General features: G+C 38.6%; 1 protein-coding gene across 2 annotated transcripts in view; it reads right to left on the bottom strand.

Annotated features, from left to right (window-relative positions):
• ArfGAP3 (ADP-ribosylation factor GTPase activating protein 3) overlaps positions 1–16,610 on the bottom strand; it is a 195,500-nt gene that overhangs the window by 87,508 nt on the left and 91,382 nt on the right. For both annotated transcript variants that reach the window (XM_090387967.1, XM_090387966.1), the window contains exons 9-10: positions 1,153–1,279; positions 833–1,042 (exon numbers count right to left, since the gene is read on the bottom strand). In XM_090387967.1, coding sequence (XP_090244093.1) covers positions 833–1,042; positions 1,153–1,279 — 337 coding nt within the window. The remainder of the gene's footprint in view (positions 1–832; positions 1,043–1,152; positions 1,280–16,610) is intronic.

The following is a 16,610-nucleotide window of genomic DNA, read 5'->3' as shown; positions in this document are numbered from 1 at the left end:
ACTAAGGCCATATTGCTCCGGGGATATGCGGTGGTCATTCCCTCACCTTTCTGCATCCTCCGTATTTGGTGGGCACGGGCTCAAATCCAGGTCTACTCAAGAAGCATGTGCTACGCCCTGCTGCTCCTGCCCACCTGGCTACGAAGGTGCCATCTGGCATTGTAAAAGTTGATAGCTTAAATAGATTCAAGGCAGAACTAGACAAACATCTGAAGCAAGTGGATGGGTTTTCGAAATGAGAAGGTTTTTTTTTTTTTTTTTGGTTGATGCTGTATAAGCTTGCTTTCTTGCATCATCTATGCCTTTACTTTACTAATTCTAATGCTAAATCTAAGGAAATGGGCAAAATATGCAATTAGATTTCCAATGACATGACCTTTGATTACAAACAACTGTGATCTTGCTTCTTTGACAGTATCTGTATCACTCCGTTCATTTCAACAGTGCAGTCTGTAATATACATCTAAGTTTTTCTAATTATTTTATTACAGTATTATTAATTATCAATTCTCACTGAAGAGAATATCAGCAACAATACCAAAACTTATGAATCATTAATAATTATATAATTTACACTTAAAATTACTGATAAACAATTATCAGTGCCTTATAGTCTGAATTATTCTATTACTATGAGAAATAGCTATATAGGGTTTTCTTACATTTCAGAGTAAAAACCTAGGGCCTACAAGTCACTAATGTTTATATTTACTTCTTATTTCACTGCTCAACTGGGTGATATATGATTCAATATAGGCTTGTATGTATTGTCTTTAGATGTGGCTCATGGATTAAATACTTATAATTTTATATGATAAAAAATAATCTATACCTGTAATGAGCTCATAACACCATTTGCCAAGCTAGACAGCCTCCCAGCTACTTTAGTAACCCCATCTTTCACACCTTCTTTAATGTCATAAAGATTAGGACCATTATAATTAGCAGCAGCTGTGCGTCTTGATGATGATTCTCCAAAATAGTCTTCACTTGAAATGCTACTGGAACCTTCAAATCTTGATAAATTTGTTTGTCTCTCAAACTAAATTTATATATATAAAAAAAAGCTCTGTTTAGCAAGTATTAAAAGGAAAAACATATTCTTCATCAATAGTAAGAATTATATTCATAAAAACTGTATTTTCCAACTACCTCAGAATCTCTACTGGATCCAAAGAACTGATCAGAAGAAATTGCTTTTGCATTTCCAAACTTTTTTTGGGCTTCATCATTGGTAACAACACCTATACTTAAAATCCCTCTTCTCATCTGACTGCCACTACAAAGAAGGTTAAAAAAAAAATAAATCCATTAATTAATCTGTTTAATTCATATAATTCTATTATTAGAATTATTATTATTAGAATTATTGTAGTAATATCTTGATAAAAATGTTCACAGTTTTCATCACAAGCACTTCTAAGGTCACCTGGGAAATAGTATAAATGGGAATGGCAAAAAGTGTATTTTTAGAAATACACTGCAACTGAATAGTAGTAGTAATGGCAAATGATGCAAGAAAACAAGCTCATATAGCAACAGCCAAAAAAAAAAAAAAAAAAAAACTTCATCTATCCGTACCCTCCATGAATTTGTCTAGTTCTCCCTTGAATTTATTCAGCCGCTGAATTTTCGTTCCTGTGATCACGACATGCATTGTCGGTTTCAGGAAGGAAAATCATTTTGTAATTTTTTCGTTAAATTTCTTTTAATTATTTTTTAAATTTTTAATAGCATTAGATTGATTTTTAATTGTGTTCAATTGATTTTTAATTATTTTTTACTGTAATGTAAGATTTCAGATTTTTTCGTTTTAATTACTGAAGAGTATCATATGGAAGTGTTCTACGTATTACATTGAGGTAAACTTCTCTTATTATTTTCTTATTACTGCCTCGATAGCATCAGCAAATATTATTGCACCCCTTCCACCATTCAAGTGTATCCCATCCCTGTAAAAACAGTCTCTCCTGTTAACAAGCACAGATCACGCTAAAAAAATTCTGTCCCACGAGCCTTGTACATTCTACCCAGGGCCGAAATGATTGGCAAGGCTCTCATCATGTACTCCCTCCTATCATGTCTGGGCAGAATTGCAGACACTTTCAAATTCGATCCTAACTTGCAACATTTTGCCAACAATGCCCTGCACTTGTTAAGTAAGTGCTCAAATGCCTTATTCTTAGTACCATTAGTACAACAATATCACTTTTTGTGCCATTACAAGATATCTGCTCTACAATGTCATTACTTTTGCCCCTGGCAATAACTTAGCGCATTCTGCCTTGAAATTTGCCGCTGTGTTGTCTGATGCACAAGAGTTAGCTCTGCCATTGAGCTGGGCAGCTAAGAGCTTGATGGGCCCCATTTTAATTCCTTCGAGGGCATTGACCATACTTTTCAAACTTTCATAAATGCCCATCATAATGCTGAGTTGGTGCCTAATTTCTTCACACTCTCAGCGCCTAGCGTGTGCGCATACACACACACACACAAAGATATCCTCCTTGGCTGGATCATGTCCTGTTCCAGAAAGATCTGCACACATTTCACAAGTTGCACATTTTTTTTTAGGCTGTGATGTGTTGGAGAATTTCCCCCGAGCCACAGCACTCACACTACTTTGTGCCCATTGCTTTGCTGCTCTAGTCTGAGGCATGATTTCCATTTAAATTCAATTAAATTGTTTTTAACTGTATATGTATTTAACAATGAAAATTAATAAGATCAATAAATTTAATTTAATTAATCGACAATAGTACACTAAGCTAACAGATTCCTAAATGCAGCGATACATATTATGCTAGCTACTTTTACGTTATACTTTACGCTATCAAGTTCAGGTATATGTTATGCTATCCCATAATGATTGCAATATTAAATTAGTTATATCCTTGCTAAAAATTAAAAATTACTTGGCTGAACACAAAAAAGATATATGCCTAACACATGATTAGAACCTTCAAGCTACTTATTTATCACAATTAAAACTCTACTAATCCTCTGCACTACTCATTACCTGATAAAACACCGTTACAATAGTAGTATCAATAGTAAGTTGTGATTTAAAAATTCACTAGCTAAATTTAAAAATAAGCTAATGAACATGACTAAGACTATTTAAAGTACTTGTAAAACATAATTTACTAAGATAATTAATCAAAAAGAAGGTATTGCAAAAAACATCCATTTCTATGAGCACAACATTCTGTGTCCTGGTACTTATCAATGTTCATGTGCTTTCATCAATAGCCTGTCTATGAGATTTAATTGTTTAACCACTCCATACACAACAAAGTGTATCTAGTAAATTAACACACTGCCATTAAATTTCAATGCACATTCAACTATAACTGACACCAAAAGGTATATATAAAAAGAGCGTTTATTAATAGATAACAACATTACAGATTAGTAAGGAAGGGAGGTGGGGTTATGTTGTTAGTTAAGAAGAAATCTAAGGAAGAAATCTACACATAAAATCTAAGGAAGTGCATCCAGTTAGCCCAATGCTGAGTCAGTCTGGTGTGACAATCACTGGAAAAGCAAAAATTAGAGTAGGAGTGTGTTATAGGTCTAATGACTCTGCCGAGTACAGCAACAATTGTACAGAGAAATAGTGGGCCAGTAAATCAGAATGTGTTATAATGAGGGATTTTAACTTCCCAGATATTGACTGGAACTTGTGAATTGGTCACTCACATGATTGTTTACTACAGCAGCATATTTGAGAGGCAACCAAAGGGAGTAATACTCAGGATCTGATTATCAGCAGTGATTATTTGCGTGCATTAAGAATTTGCAGATAAAGGATCCACTAGGTGGCAGTGATCACAGTGTATTGATGTGGGATTTACTTAAAGACAAAACTACCATTAGGGGTAAAGGAAAGAGTTTTTGCATTCATAAAGATAACTACAGTAGTTTCAGACAGTTTTTAAATTCTATACAGTGGGACCAACTCATAAAGTTACCCAACAGCAAATTCTAAATGGAAAGCAATCAAGGATTTAATCTTGCAAGCTACTAGGCTTTTCATACCAACTAAGAAATACTCTTCAAGGATAGGCCTAAATGGATGTCGGATGAACTAATAAGACTCGTGGCAGAGAAGAAAAACACATGGGATACATATAAATCATCAGGCAACACAGAAGCCTATGGTAGATATAAACTAGTCTGTAATCAAGTGACAAAGGAAGTTAGGCAAGCAAAGGCACATTAAGAGAATGTCTTTGGCAAAGGATGCAAAGAATAACAGCAAAAACTTCTTTACTTATATAAACTCTAGAAGGAATCAATTGGCCTACTTGATATCAATGGTTCGACTATTAATGATTCTGCTGAGATAGCTGACAAACTGAACAAGTATTTTTCATCTACATTTACATATAAGGAATTCTGTAGGGAAGTGGAGGACAGAAGCATATTAAACTTTAAAGGGAGTTTAATGATTTGTAATAACTGAGAGCAATGTGGAGGAGAAATTGTTGAAGTTAAATATAAGAAAGGAACCTGAGGTGGATGGAATCTATCCAGTTATATCAAAGGAGAAGGCAAAGGAAGTAAGCAAACCCTTAGCCATAATTATGAGGGAGTCCTTGCACACAGAGGAAGTGCCCACAGCCCCAGTTCACAAAGGGGGAGGATCAAAGGATGACAAGTGTAATTACAGATCTGTTAGTTTAACTTCTGTTCTGGGGAAAATCATGGAATCACCGTTAAAGAAGACTGCAGGATCATCTAGACAAGACTGCAGTAATAATTCAAACACAGCATGGTTTGTTTATTAGGGGAAGTCTTGTCTGAACAATTTGACTGGATACATATGATGTGGTTACAAGGGAACTGGATACAAAAAATAATTTTGATATCATATACTTGGATTTCAGGAAAGATCTTCATAGATTAGCATTAGCATTACTAGAGGCATATGATGCAAGAAGGCAAGCTTATACAGAATCAACCAAAAAAAAAAAACCTTCCCATTTCATTCATCCATTCGTTCCAAATGTTAGTCTAGTTCTGCCTTGAATTTATTTAAGCTATCAACTTCCACAACAGATGGAAGTTTGTTCCAGCAATCAATTATCCGCTGGCTAAAGGCAAATTTCTGCACATCTATTCTACAACTGTCTTTGCTCGGTTTGAATCTATGCCCCCTCAGGTTTGTAATCTGAGCAAGAGGAAGAATCCCATCAGCATTGAACCCGCTCAATCCATTCAAGGGCATATACACCTCAATCAGATCGCCTCACAGGTGCCTAGTCTCCAGAAGCTGCAATTTGTAGAACTTAAGCTTTTCTCTGTAAGAGCACCCCTTTATCCCCCTTACCAGTCTTGTTGCCCTTCTCTGTCATTTTTCAATGTTAAACTTCAGTTGCCACTTCTCAGCTCATCTGCTCAACGTTTCCAGATCCTGTTGCAGCAGCATAATGTCATTACTGTTATTAACTATGCACACTGTGGCATAGTTGCCAATGTGATAATCCCCAAACAAACAAACTGTTAGTAACAACCATGTCAACCTTTGTGTCATCTGCAAACTTTGGCATTAAGCTTGATGTACCGTCATCAATATCATTGATAAATATACAAAACAACAATGGGCCCAACTCCTGGGGAACACCACTAATAACATTAGTCCACGTAGTAGTAGTAGTAGTGGTGGTGCCATGCGATGCAAGAAAACATGTATAAGCTTATGCAGCATCAGCCAAAAAAAATAAATAAATTCACGCAACCATTCCATCCAAATGCCTGTCCAGTTCCTCCCCAAATTCATTCAACCTATCAACACCCACAATGACAGATGGAAGCCTGTTCCAGCAACCAACCAACTGCCGGCCAAAGGCAAACCTCCGCACACACACTCCACATCCGTCCCTCCTCAATTTGAACCTAAGCTCCCCCAGGTTTGTAATTCGAACAAGTGGAAGAATCCCACCAAAACCCAGCGCACTCAACCCATTCAAGGCTCCGCACACCTCAATCAGACCACCCCACAGGCACTCAGTCCCCAGCTGCTGCAACTCATAGAACTCAAGCTTCCCCCAGCAAGAGGACCCACCAACACCATTGCCCCTCTCTGCACACGATTAAGCAAATCCACATTCCTCCCAAAATGAGGCCTCCAGACCCGTATGCAGCACTCAAGGCGTGGCCCTCACACTGCCCCACAGAAGGACAACCACCTCCCCCTTCCCACTAGCAAAACTCCTGCATATCACCGACAAAACCCCACGACCCACCCCTGCAGCCCGTCTGCACCGCCCAGAAAACCCCACATCTGACCGCATAACCACCTCAGCCCCCTCCCACCACCCCAAATGCAGCGCCACACAGCTGGCACACCCCTCTGGCCACCCACACGCAGCGCCCCGCACTTGTCAATGCCACAAACTTCAGTTGCCCCTGCTCATTCCCCCAAATCCTCCAGACTCTGCTGCAGCAGCACACTGCCACCAGTCACCAATAACCCCACAAACCCCGACACCAAGCGCGATATACCCTCATCAACACCATTGATAAATACACAAAACAACAGTGGACCCAACACCGAACCCTGCGGGACTCCACCAACAACACCAGTCCACGAAGAGCAGCGTCCCCCACAACACCACCCTCTGCCCCCACCAACCATCCCCTGCAGCAACCTACCCCTAATACCATGCCTTTCCAATTTGCACAGCAGTCCCCCACGCGCAAAGTCCTCCCGAAACCCAAGTACATCACATCAAAATCATTCCCCGCATCCAGCTCCCTTGCAACCACATCACAATACCCAACCAAATCTGTGAGACAAGACTTCCCTTAACAAACCCATGCTGTGTCTGAATTATTGCTGTAACAATGGGCCCAACAGGGACATCTGGGGGACACCACTAATAACATTATTCCACATGGAGAACTATCCATTGATTACCAATCTCTGCCTTCTCCCATTCTTTAATCCATTGCAGCAACTTGCCCTTAATGTCATACTGCTCCAATTTGTACAGTAGTCTTCCATGTGCAACAGTATCAAAAGCTTCCTTGAAATCCAAGTATATGATATCAAAATTATTTTTTACATCCAGTTCCTTTGTGACCACATCATAGTATCCAATCAAACCTATGCTGTGTCTGAATTATTACTGCTGTCTTGTCTACATGATCCTGCAACTTCTTTAACCAGTGATTCCATTTTCTTTAAAACAGAAGTCAAACTAACAGGTCTGTAATTACTCGTGTCACCCTTTGTGAATTGGAGATACATTTGCACTTTTACAGTCTGTGGGGACTTCCCCCCGGATCCAAAGATGCTCTCATAATTATGGTTAAGTGTTTGCTTACATCCTTTGCCACCTCCCTTAATATAACTGGATAGATCCCATCTACCCCACGTGCCTTTCTTATATGTAACTTCAACAATTTCTCCTCTACTTTGCTCTCAGTTATTACAAATTCATTTAACTCCCTGTTATAGTTTGATATACATCTGGCCCTCTCCTCCTTGAATAACACTTCATGTGTAAATGTATATGCAAAATACTCATTTAGTTTCGCAACTATCTGAGAATGATCAATTGCAGTCAAACCGTTGATATCAAGTGGACCAATCTGATTCATCCCCTTCCTTTTATAGTTTATATTAGTAAAGAAATTGTTGCTACTTTTCTTTGCGTCCTTTGCCAAAGATTTCTTATAATCTGCCTTCACTTGCCTAACCTCTTTTGTGACTTGATTACAGACTAGCTTGTATCTACCATAGGCTTCTGTGTCGCCTCATAATTTATATGCATTCCATGCATTTTTCTTCTCTGTCACAAGTCTCATTAGTTCATCTGACATCCATTTGGGCCTAAACCTAGAGCAGTATTTCTTAGTTGGAGAAAAAAGCCTAGTAGCTTCCAAAATTACTTCCTTTAATGCTTCCCATTTAGAATTTGCAGTTGGTAACATCACCAGTTGGTCCCAATGTATAGAACTTAAAAAAATCTGTGAGACCAATGTAGACCTTTACCTCTGATGGTAGTTACATCTTTAAATAAATCCCACATCAGTATACTGTCATCACTGCCACCTAGTGGTTCTTTATCTGTACATTCTTAATGCATGAATAATCACTGCTGATAATCAGATCAAGAGTACTACTCTCTCTTGTTGCCTCTCTAACATGTGGGTGTAGAAAACAATCATCCAATAAATCCACAAAAGCCTTGCCAGTGTGTGAGTTACCAATCCACAAGTTCCAGTCTATATCTGGGAAGTTAAAGTCGCCCATTATAAGACACTCTGATTTACTTGTGGCCCACTCTATTTCTCCGTATAATTGTTCATTGTACTCATTAGCGTCATTAGCCCTATAACAAACTCCTACCCTCATTTTTGCTTTCCCAGAGCAGGTCACACCAAACTGACTCAACATTGCACTGTCCATCTATATCAACTGGATGCACTTTCTTAGATTTTGTTTCTTAACTAACAGCATAACATCTCCTCCCTTCCTATTCTGTCTATCCTTGCTCTACAAATTGTACTCCCCAAATTCCAATTCTGCATTCCTTATATGTGTGACACCATGTCTCTGATATCCCAACAGTATCTGCCTTTGATGTCTTGAACAGCACATAGGAACAGGTGCACATATATACTTGCATGTATACCAATGCTAGGAGCATCAAATTTATTTACTATGCTCCTAGCATTGGTATACATGCAAGTATACCAATGCTAGGAGCAGTTGGTAACAAAAAAGTGCACCTGTTTTTACTCTTAGTTACCCTAACACAGCCCATGTATTTACTTGTTTCATGACTTCCAGCATTTCCTGAAATCCCCAGCAACTTGCATTCTGGGCTGCTGCTAATTCCAATAGAAGCAGTGCAAGAATCATTTCCACCTCTGCCCGCGGCTACTGTTAATCTTAGTCTGTGATTCCCCCCTAAGCTAGTAGTTTCCCGACCCACCTAACATTGCCTCGATAGCATCATTAAGTGTATCCCATCCATGTAGAAGCAATCTCTCCTGTTAACAAGCATAGACCACACCAAGAAAAATTCTACCCCATGAGCCCTGCACAATCTCTCCAAGGCCAAATTGATTGACAAGGCTCTCATCATATACTCTCTCTCTCCTATCATGACTAGGCAGGATTGCAGACACTTTCAAATTTAACCGTAACTCGAGACTTTTTTTTTTCAACATTAACCTGTACTTGCCAAGTAAATCTGCAGATCTCCTACACTTAATGTCATTACTGCCAACGTGTACAATGATATCACCTTCTGTGCCCTTAAAATATGACATCTGCTCTATAACGTCATCAACTTTTGCACATGGAAGACTACTGTACAAATTGGAGCAGTATACCATTAAGGGCAAGTTGCTACAATGGATCAAAGAGTGATTGAGTGGAAGATGGCGGAGAGTGGTAATAAATGGACATTGCTCTATGTGAACTAATGTTATTAATGGAGTCCTCCAAGGTTCGGTGCTGGGCCCATTGTTGTTTTGCATTTTTATCAATGATATTGATGAAGGTATATCGGGTGTAATGTCTAAGATTGCAGATCATACAAAGCTTGGCAGGGTTGTTAATTATAGTAATGGCAGTATGCTACTGCAACAGGGTCTACAAAAGTTGGGCAGATTTGCTCAGAAGTGGCAATTGAAGTTTATTATTGAGAAATACAAAGTACTGCATATGGGTAGAAATAACCCCAGAGAAACATACCAACTATTTGGGACTACACTCAGGGTGGTAGAGAATGAAAACGACCTGGGATAATTCTGTAGTCGGATATCAAGCTTTCTGCACAGTGCAGACAGATGGCCAGAGCTGGTAATGGGGTCTTGTCAATGATATTCAGGAATTTTGCTAACAGAGATAAGGTGATTATCCCTTTGTATAAGGCAATGGTCTGGCCACACCTTGAGTACTGCATACAGGTCTCTAGGCTTCATTTTAGGAAGGATGTAGAGTTGCTAGAACGAGTACAGAGAAGGGCAACAAGATTGGTGAGGGAAACGAAGTGGTGCTCTTACCAAGAAAGGCTTAAGTTCTATAAATTGCAGCATCTGGAGACTAGGCACCTGCGAGCTGATCTGATTGAGGTGTATAAGGCCTTGAATGAGTTGATCAGGCTCAATGCTGATGAGATTCTTCTTGCCCAGATTACAAATCTAAGGGGGCATAAATTCAAATTGAGGAAGGACAGTTTGGAAATTTGCCTTTAGCCAGTTAGTGGTTGATTGCTGGAACAAACTTCCATCTGTCATTGTGGAAGTTGATAGCTTAAATAAATTCAAGGAAGAACTGGACAAACAGAGTGGATGGTTGTGTGAAATGGAATTATTATTATTTTTACTTTTCTGTTTTGGCTGATGCTGTATAAGCTTGCTTTCTTGCATGATATGCCAACATTAACTTGCACACTTGTAATTCTGATAGATCCACCTGTAAGTGTTGTTGTTATTTGATTTTTAGGAGCATTAGCAATTAACGCCATATTGCTCTAGGGATATGTGGCAGTCATCGTGAAACAGGTGGGTATATGGGATGCATTAGAGAAACTAAGAATAAGAATAGGTGCATGTATACTTGCATGTATACCAATGCTAGAAGTAAACCTAAAATCAAAAGAAGTGCATCCAGTTGATATAGATGAACAGTGCACGGTTGAATCAGTTTGGTGTGACTTAAGCACTGCGAAAGTAAAAATAAGAGTACGAGTGTGTTATAGGCCTAATGACTCGAATGAGTACAATGAACAATTGTACAGAGAAATAGAGTGGGCTAGTAAATCGGAATGTCTTATAATGGGGGATTTTAACTTCCCAGATATTGACTGGAACTTGTGGGTTGGGCACTCACACACTAGTCAGACTTTTGTGGATTTATTGGATGATTGTTTTCTGCAGCAGCATGTTCGAGAGGCAACCAGAGAAAGTAATACTCTTGATCTGGTTATCAGCAGTGATCATTCATGTATTAGGAATTTGCAGATAAAAGAACCACTAGGTGGCAGTGATCACAATATACTGACGTGGGATTTACTTAAAGATTTAATTACTATCAGGGGTTTAGGAAAGGGTTTTTGCTTCCGTAAAGGCGAGTACAGTGGTCTCTGGCAGTTTTTAAATTCTGTACAGTGGGATCAACTGACAATGTTACCAACAGTAAATTCTAAGTGGGAAGCATTCAAGGAATTAATTGTGGAAGCTACTAAAAGTTTCATACCTATTAAGAAATATTGTTCAAGGTTTAGGCCTAAATGGTTGTCAAATGAACTAATGAGACTCGTAACAGAGAAGAAAAATGCATGGGATGCATATAAATTATCAAGCGACTCAGAAGCCTATGGCAGATATAAGTTAATCTGTAATCAGGTCACAAAGGAGGTTCGGCAGGCGAAGGCAGATTACAAGAAATCCTTGGCAAAAGATGCTAAGAAAAACAGCAAGGATTTCTTTACTTATATAAACTCTAAAAGGAAGGGGATGAATCTGATTGGTCCACTTGACATCGATGGTTTGACTGTTGATGATCCTGCTCAGATAGCAAACAAACTGAATGAGTATTCTGCATCTACATTCACACGTGAGGAATTATTAAGGTTTGAAAATGGCAGAAGGTTATCAAATTGTAGCAGGATACTTAATGATTTTGTAATAACTGAGAGCAAAGTGGAAGAGAAACTGTTGAAGTTAAACGTAAGAAAAGCACGTGGGGTGGATGGGATCTATCCAGTTATATTAAAGGAGGCGGCAACGCAACTAAGCAAACCCTTAGCCATAATTACGAGAGCATCCTTGGACTCAGGGGAGGTTCCCACGGACTGGAGATGTGCAAATGTATCCCCAATTCACAAAGGGGGATCGATGGGTGACACGAGTAATTACAGACCAGTTAGTTTAACTTCTGTTCCAGATAAAATAATGGAGTCACTTGTTAAAGATGCATTGCAGGATCATCTAGACAAGACTGCAGCAATAATTCAGACACAGCATGGGTTTGTTGAGGGAAAGTCTTGTCTGACAAATTTGATAGGATATTATGATGTGGTTACAAAGGAACTGGATGCAAAAAATAATTTTGATATCATATATTTGGATTTCAGGAAAGCTTTTGACACTGTTGCGCATGGAAGACTATTGTACAAATTGGAGCAGAATGGTATTAAGGGTAAGTTGCTACAAAGGATAAAAGGATGATTAAGTGCGAGAAGACAGAGGGTGGTAATCAATGGGTGCTGCTCTTCTTGGACTAATGTTATTAGTGGAGTCCCACAGGGTTCGGTGTTGGGTCCACTGTTGTTTTGTATATTTATCAATGATATTGATGAAGGTATATCAGGCTTAATGTCGAAGTTTGCAGATGATACAAAGGTTGGCAGGGTTGTTAATGACAGTAATGGCAGTGTGCTACTGCAACAGGATCTAGATAATTTAGGCAGATGGGCTAAGAAGTGGCAACTGAAGTTTAACCTTGACAAATGCAAAGTACTGCATATGGGTAGAAGTAACCCCAGAGAAATGTACCAACTGTGTGGTACTAAACTTAAGGTGGTAGAAAATGAAAAAGACCTGGGAGTAATTGTGCAGGCAGATATGAAGTTTTCTGAGCAATGCAGACAGGCTGCCAGGGCAGGTCATGGGGTTTTGTCAATGATATATAGGAATATTGCTAGCAGGGAAAAGGAGGTGATTATCCCTCTGTATAAGGCAATGGTGAGGCCATGCCTTGACTACTGCGTACAGGTCTGGAGGCCTCATTTTAGGAAGGATGTAGATTTACTTGAGAGTGTACAGAGAAGGGCAACAAGATTGGTGAGGGGAATGAAGGGATCCTCTTATCAAGAGAGGCTTAAGTTCTGCAAATTGCAGTGGCTGGAGACTAGGCACCTGCGCGGTGATCTGATTGAGGTGTGTAAGGCCTTGAATGGGTTCAGCACGCTGAATTCTGATGGGATCCTTCCACTTGTTCAGATTACGAACCTAAGGGGGCATAAATTCAAATTAAGAAAGGACAGATGTAGAATAGATGTGCGGAAATTTGCCTTTAGCCAGCGGGTGGTTAATTGCTGGAACAAACTTCCATCTGTCGTTGTGGAAGTTGATAGGTTAAATAAATTTAAGGAGGAACTGGAAAGGCATTTGGAGGGAATGGTGTGATTTTTTTTTTTTTTTTGGCTGATGCTGCATAAGCTCATACATTTGTAGTAGTAGTAGTAGTGGTATCACATTCCACTACTACTACTTTCGGCATCCTCTGTATTTGGTGGTGACGGGCTCGAACCCTAGTCTAATCAAGAAGCGTGTGCTACAAACTGCTGCTCTTGCCCACATGGCTACGGAGGCGCCACCTGTCTGTGTGGTCTGCTTTATACATCCATATAAACATTAAGGTGGGGATAGAATAATCTAGATTCTACAAACTTCCAGAAACTGATCACTGCAGCAAAATCTTGAAAATTCCCAAATCCAGAGCTCTCTAATCAAGAGACCAACTAATACAAACAGATAGACCAAAATCGAATCATGTGAAAACTAAGATATGAAATATTTTGTGAACCGAAGGTACCAGGGGGAAAAACAGGCTATCTGTTCAAAATCGGCATTAAAAAAATATATACTAAGCCCACCATATTATTGAAAAAAATTTTCCCTATTATTATTGCTAATCTGGCAGTTGAGACAGGTATACTCAGTGCGTAGAAAACAACAGAATCTGAATTTTTATTCACTAAAACAAAACCCCATGATTTAATATTAAACTGTTGTCAAACAAAGACTACATCATTTGTCCCACTACGTTTAATAATCTGGTTTGAAGCACTTATGGCACAGATGTGTGTATTTAATTGTCTACATTGTGGAGCAAGTCATTCAGCAGTAAGGTGATGCTTGGAATTATATGTTATGCACTGATCAGTTATATGTATTATAATACTACTTGCACTCCTCGTAAGAAACAAACGATAATGATCGTAAATGTAAATATGCTAATTTCCTTATTTAGAAATGGAGTAGGTAGTGAACCTATATACAACAATCTGGAAGGGAATGGGGAAGACAGCAGTGAAAGAAAAAAAGGTTGTAATATATTCTATGAAGCTATGCTAAGAAGTACAAATGGCACATACCTGACAAACACAATCTGTATTCAGACCACAACTTGATGTCAATTATTTCCCAATAACAATCCAGCAAAATACTGTAAGAGTGGTGGGGAAACATGCTAGAAGAAACCATTAAAGCAAAAGTATTTAAGGATGACGAAATGTAATGTAATTGCCCTTAGCAGAGATCTTTTATTAAGAAGCCACAGAACTATCTGAACTAAAGCAACAGTTTATCAGAGAAAAATACTTGAAACTTCAAACATGAGATGAAACAGAAAGGAAACAGTCTGATTGTTATTTTTCTTTCCCACTCAGTAATTTTTCGATCTTAAGAGTTTAAAAGAATTTAAAAAAGTTATTCAGAGGAGGTCCTTATGGACCAGAGATGTGCAATGTATTCTCAATTCACAATGGGGAATCAAAAGGTGACATGAGTAATTACAGACCTGTTAGTTTCACTTTAGTCCCAAGGAAAATAATGGGGTCTCTAGTTAAAAGTAGAAATGCAGGACTATATAGACAGGAATGCAATTATATTGCAGTAATAACAAAGGAACGGGATGCAACAAATAATTTTGATATCACATACTTGGATTTCAGGAAAGCTTTTGATATTGTTGCACATAAAAGACTGCTGTAAAAATTGGAGTAAGGTGGCATTAAGGGCAAATTACTGCTCCGCATAAAAGGATGGTTGAGTGGGAGAAGACAGAGTGGTTATTAATGGATTCCACTCTTCGCGGACTAACGTTATTAGTGGAGTCCTGCAGGATTCAATGCTGTGCCCATTGTTGTTTTCTATATTTATTAATGATATCAGTCAATGTCTAAGTTGGCAGATGATACAAAGGTTGGCAGGGTGGCTAATGAGAGTAATCAGGGTAAACTAATGCAACAAGGTCTAGAAAAATTAGGCAGAATTATCTAGACAGTTGAAGTTTAACATTGACAGATGGAAGGTACTGCATATGTGCAGCAGTAATCCCAGATTAACATACCAACTATGTAGCACTATACTCAGGTTAGCGGAAAATGAAAAGACCTGGGGGTAATTGTGCAGTCAGATATGAAGTTCTCTGAGAGTGCAGACAGGCTGCCAGGACAGATCATGGTGTTTTGTCAATGATATACAGGAACTTGCTAGCAGGGATAAAGAGGTGATTATCCCATTGTACAAGGCAATGGTTAGGCTGCACCTTGAGTACTGCATACAGGTCTGGAGGTATCATTTTAGAAAGGATGTAGATCTGTTGGAACAGGTGCAGAGAAGGGCAATGAGATTAGTGAAGGGAACAAAAGTGTGCCTTACGAAGAAAGGCTTCAGTTCTGCAAACTGCAGCATCTGGAGACTAGCCACGCACTTGTGAGGTGATCTGATTGAGGTGTTATAGGGTTTAAATGGATTGAGCAAGCTCAATGCTGATGGAATTCTTCCTCTTGCTTAGACTACAAGAGGCAGCATAAATTAAAAATGAGGAAAGATGGCTGCAGGACAGATGTGCGGAAGTTTGCCTTAAGCCAGCAGGTGGACAATTGTTGGAACAAACTTCCATCTGTCATGGTGGAAGTGGGTAGTGTGAATAAATTCAAGGAAGAACTAGACAAAATTATTGCAGGGGATGGACTGGTAATATGGGAAGGTTTTTTTTTTTTTTTTGCTGATGCTTTATAAGCTTGGTTTTTTCATCATTTGCCACTACTAATATTAAATGATTGCAAGATGTAGAGAAGGACTGATAACCAGTTGATTACTTTGTTTTGGTTTTATCATTTTCATGGTTGTAAATATTGTTCTGCATATGGTTGGGGGGGGGGGGGACCCAAATTCACTACTTTTGATATAAAGTGCTTGATATTCTGCTTTTACCCAAACTGAGTAACCCTCACTAAATTATATACTGATCTACAATATAAATCTGAATGTCTTTCAGTGTCCACGATATCTGTGATGATTTTAATAACCAAATCTACTAGCTTATTAAATCTAAAAATGACAGAAACATTTTGCAATTATTTGCTTTTGTCCACTTTCACCAAATCTTTAATTTTTTTAAAATGCATCTATTTCATTGCACAAATTAAAACCAGTAGTCATATAGCTTCCTGGAGACTCAGATTTAACTGATTTATAAACAAAAGATATCTGAAAAATATGAAAATTTTACAATCCATTGTGTCATGAAATAGTCATTAAAGTTCGAAATTTTGTTCTGCAAAAATACTTTCGTGCTGCGCCTTAATTTCAATAACCTTTTCAAAATCTTCCCTCTTCAGGGTCCATTGTACTTCAGATAAATTAGCATATGTGCATGCTCAGACCCCATTTCTTTACACAAAATGGTAAACAGCTGCAACTTCAGTGTGCTGTTTTTCATAATATTTACAATTTTCACTGACTGCATGAGAGCTTTATTCTGGAATGCAGACAATTTTTTCATGCTAATCCAGTCTTCTCATTGGAGCAACAAAATGTAGATGTAATTTCTACATGAATCAGACAAC

This window comes from Mastigoproctus giganteus, chromosome 13, assembly GCF_048544385.1.
Source record: "Mastigoproctus giganteus isolate SK-2022 chromosome 13, ASM4854438v1, whole genome shotgun sequence".
Taxonomy (NCBI): Eukaryota; Metazoa; Arthropoda; class Arachnida; order Uropygi; family Thelyphonidae; genus Mastigoproctus; species Mastigoproctus giganteus.
Note: the sequence above shows the minus strand (reverse complement) of the source record. Positions and strands in the feature narration are given on the sequence as shown.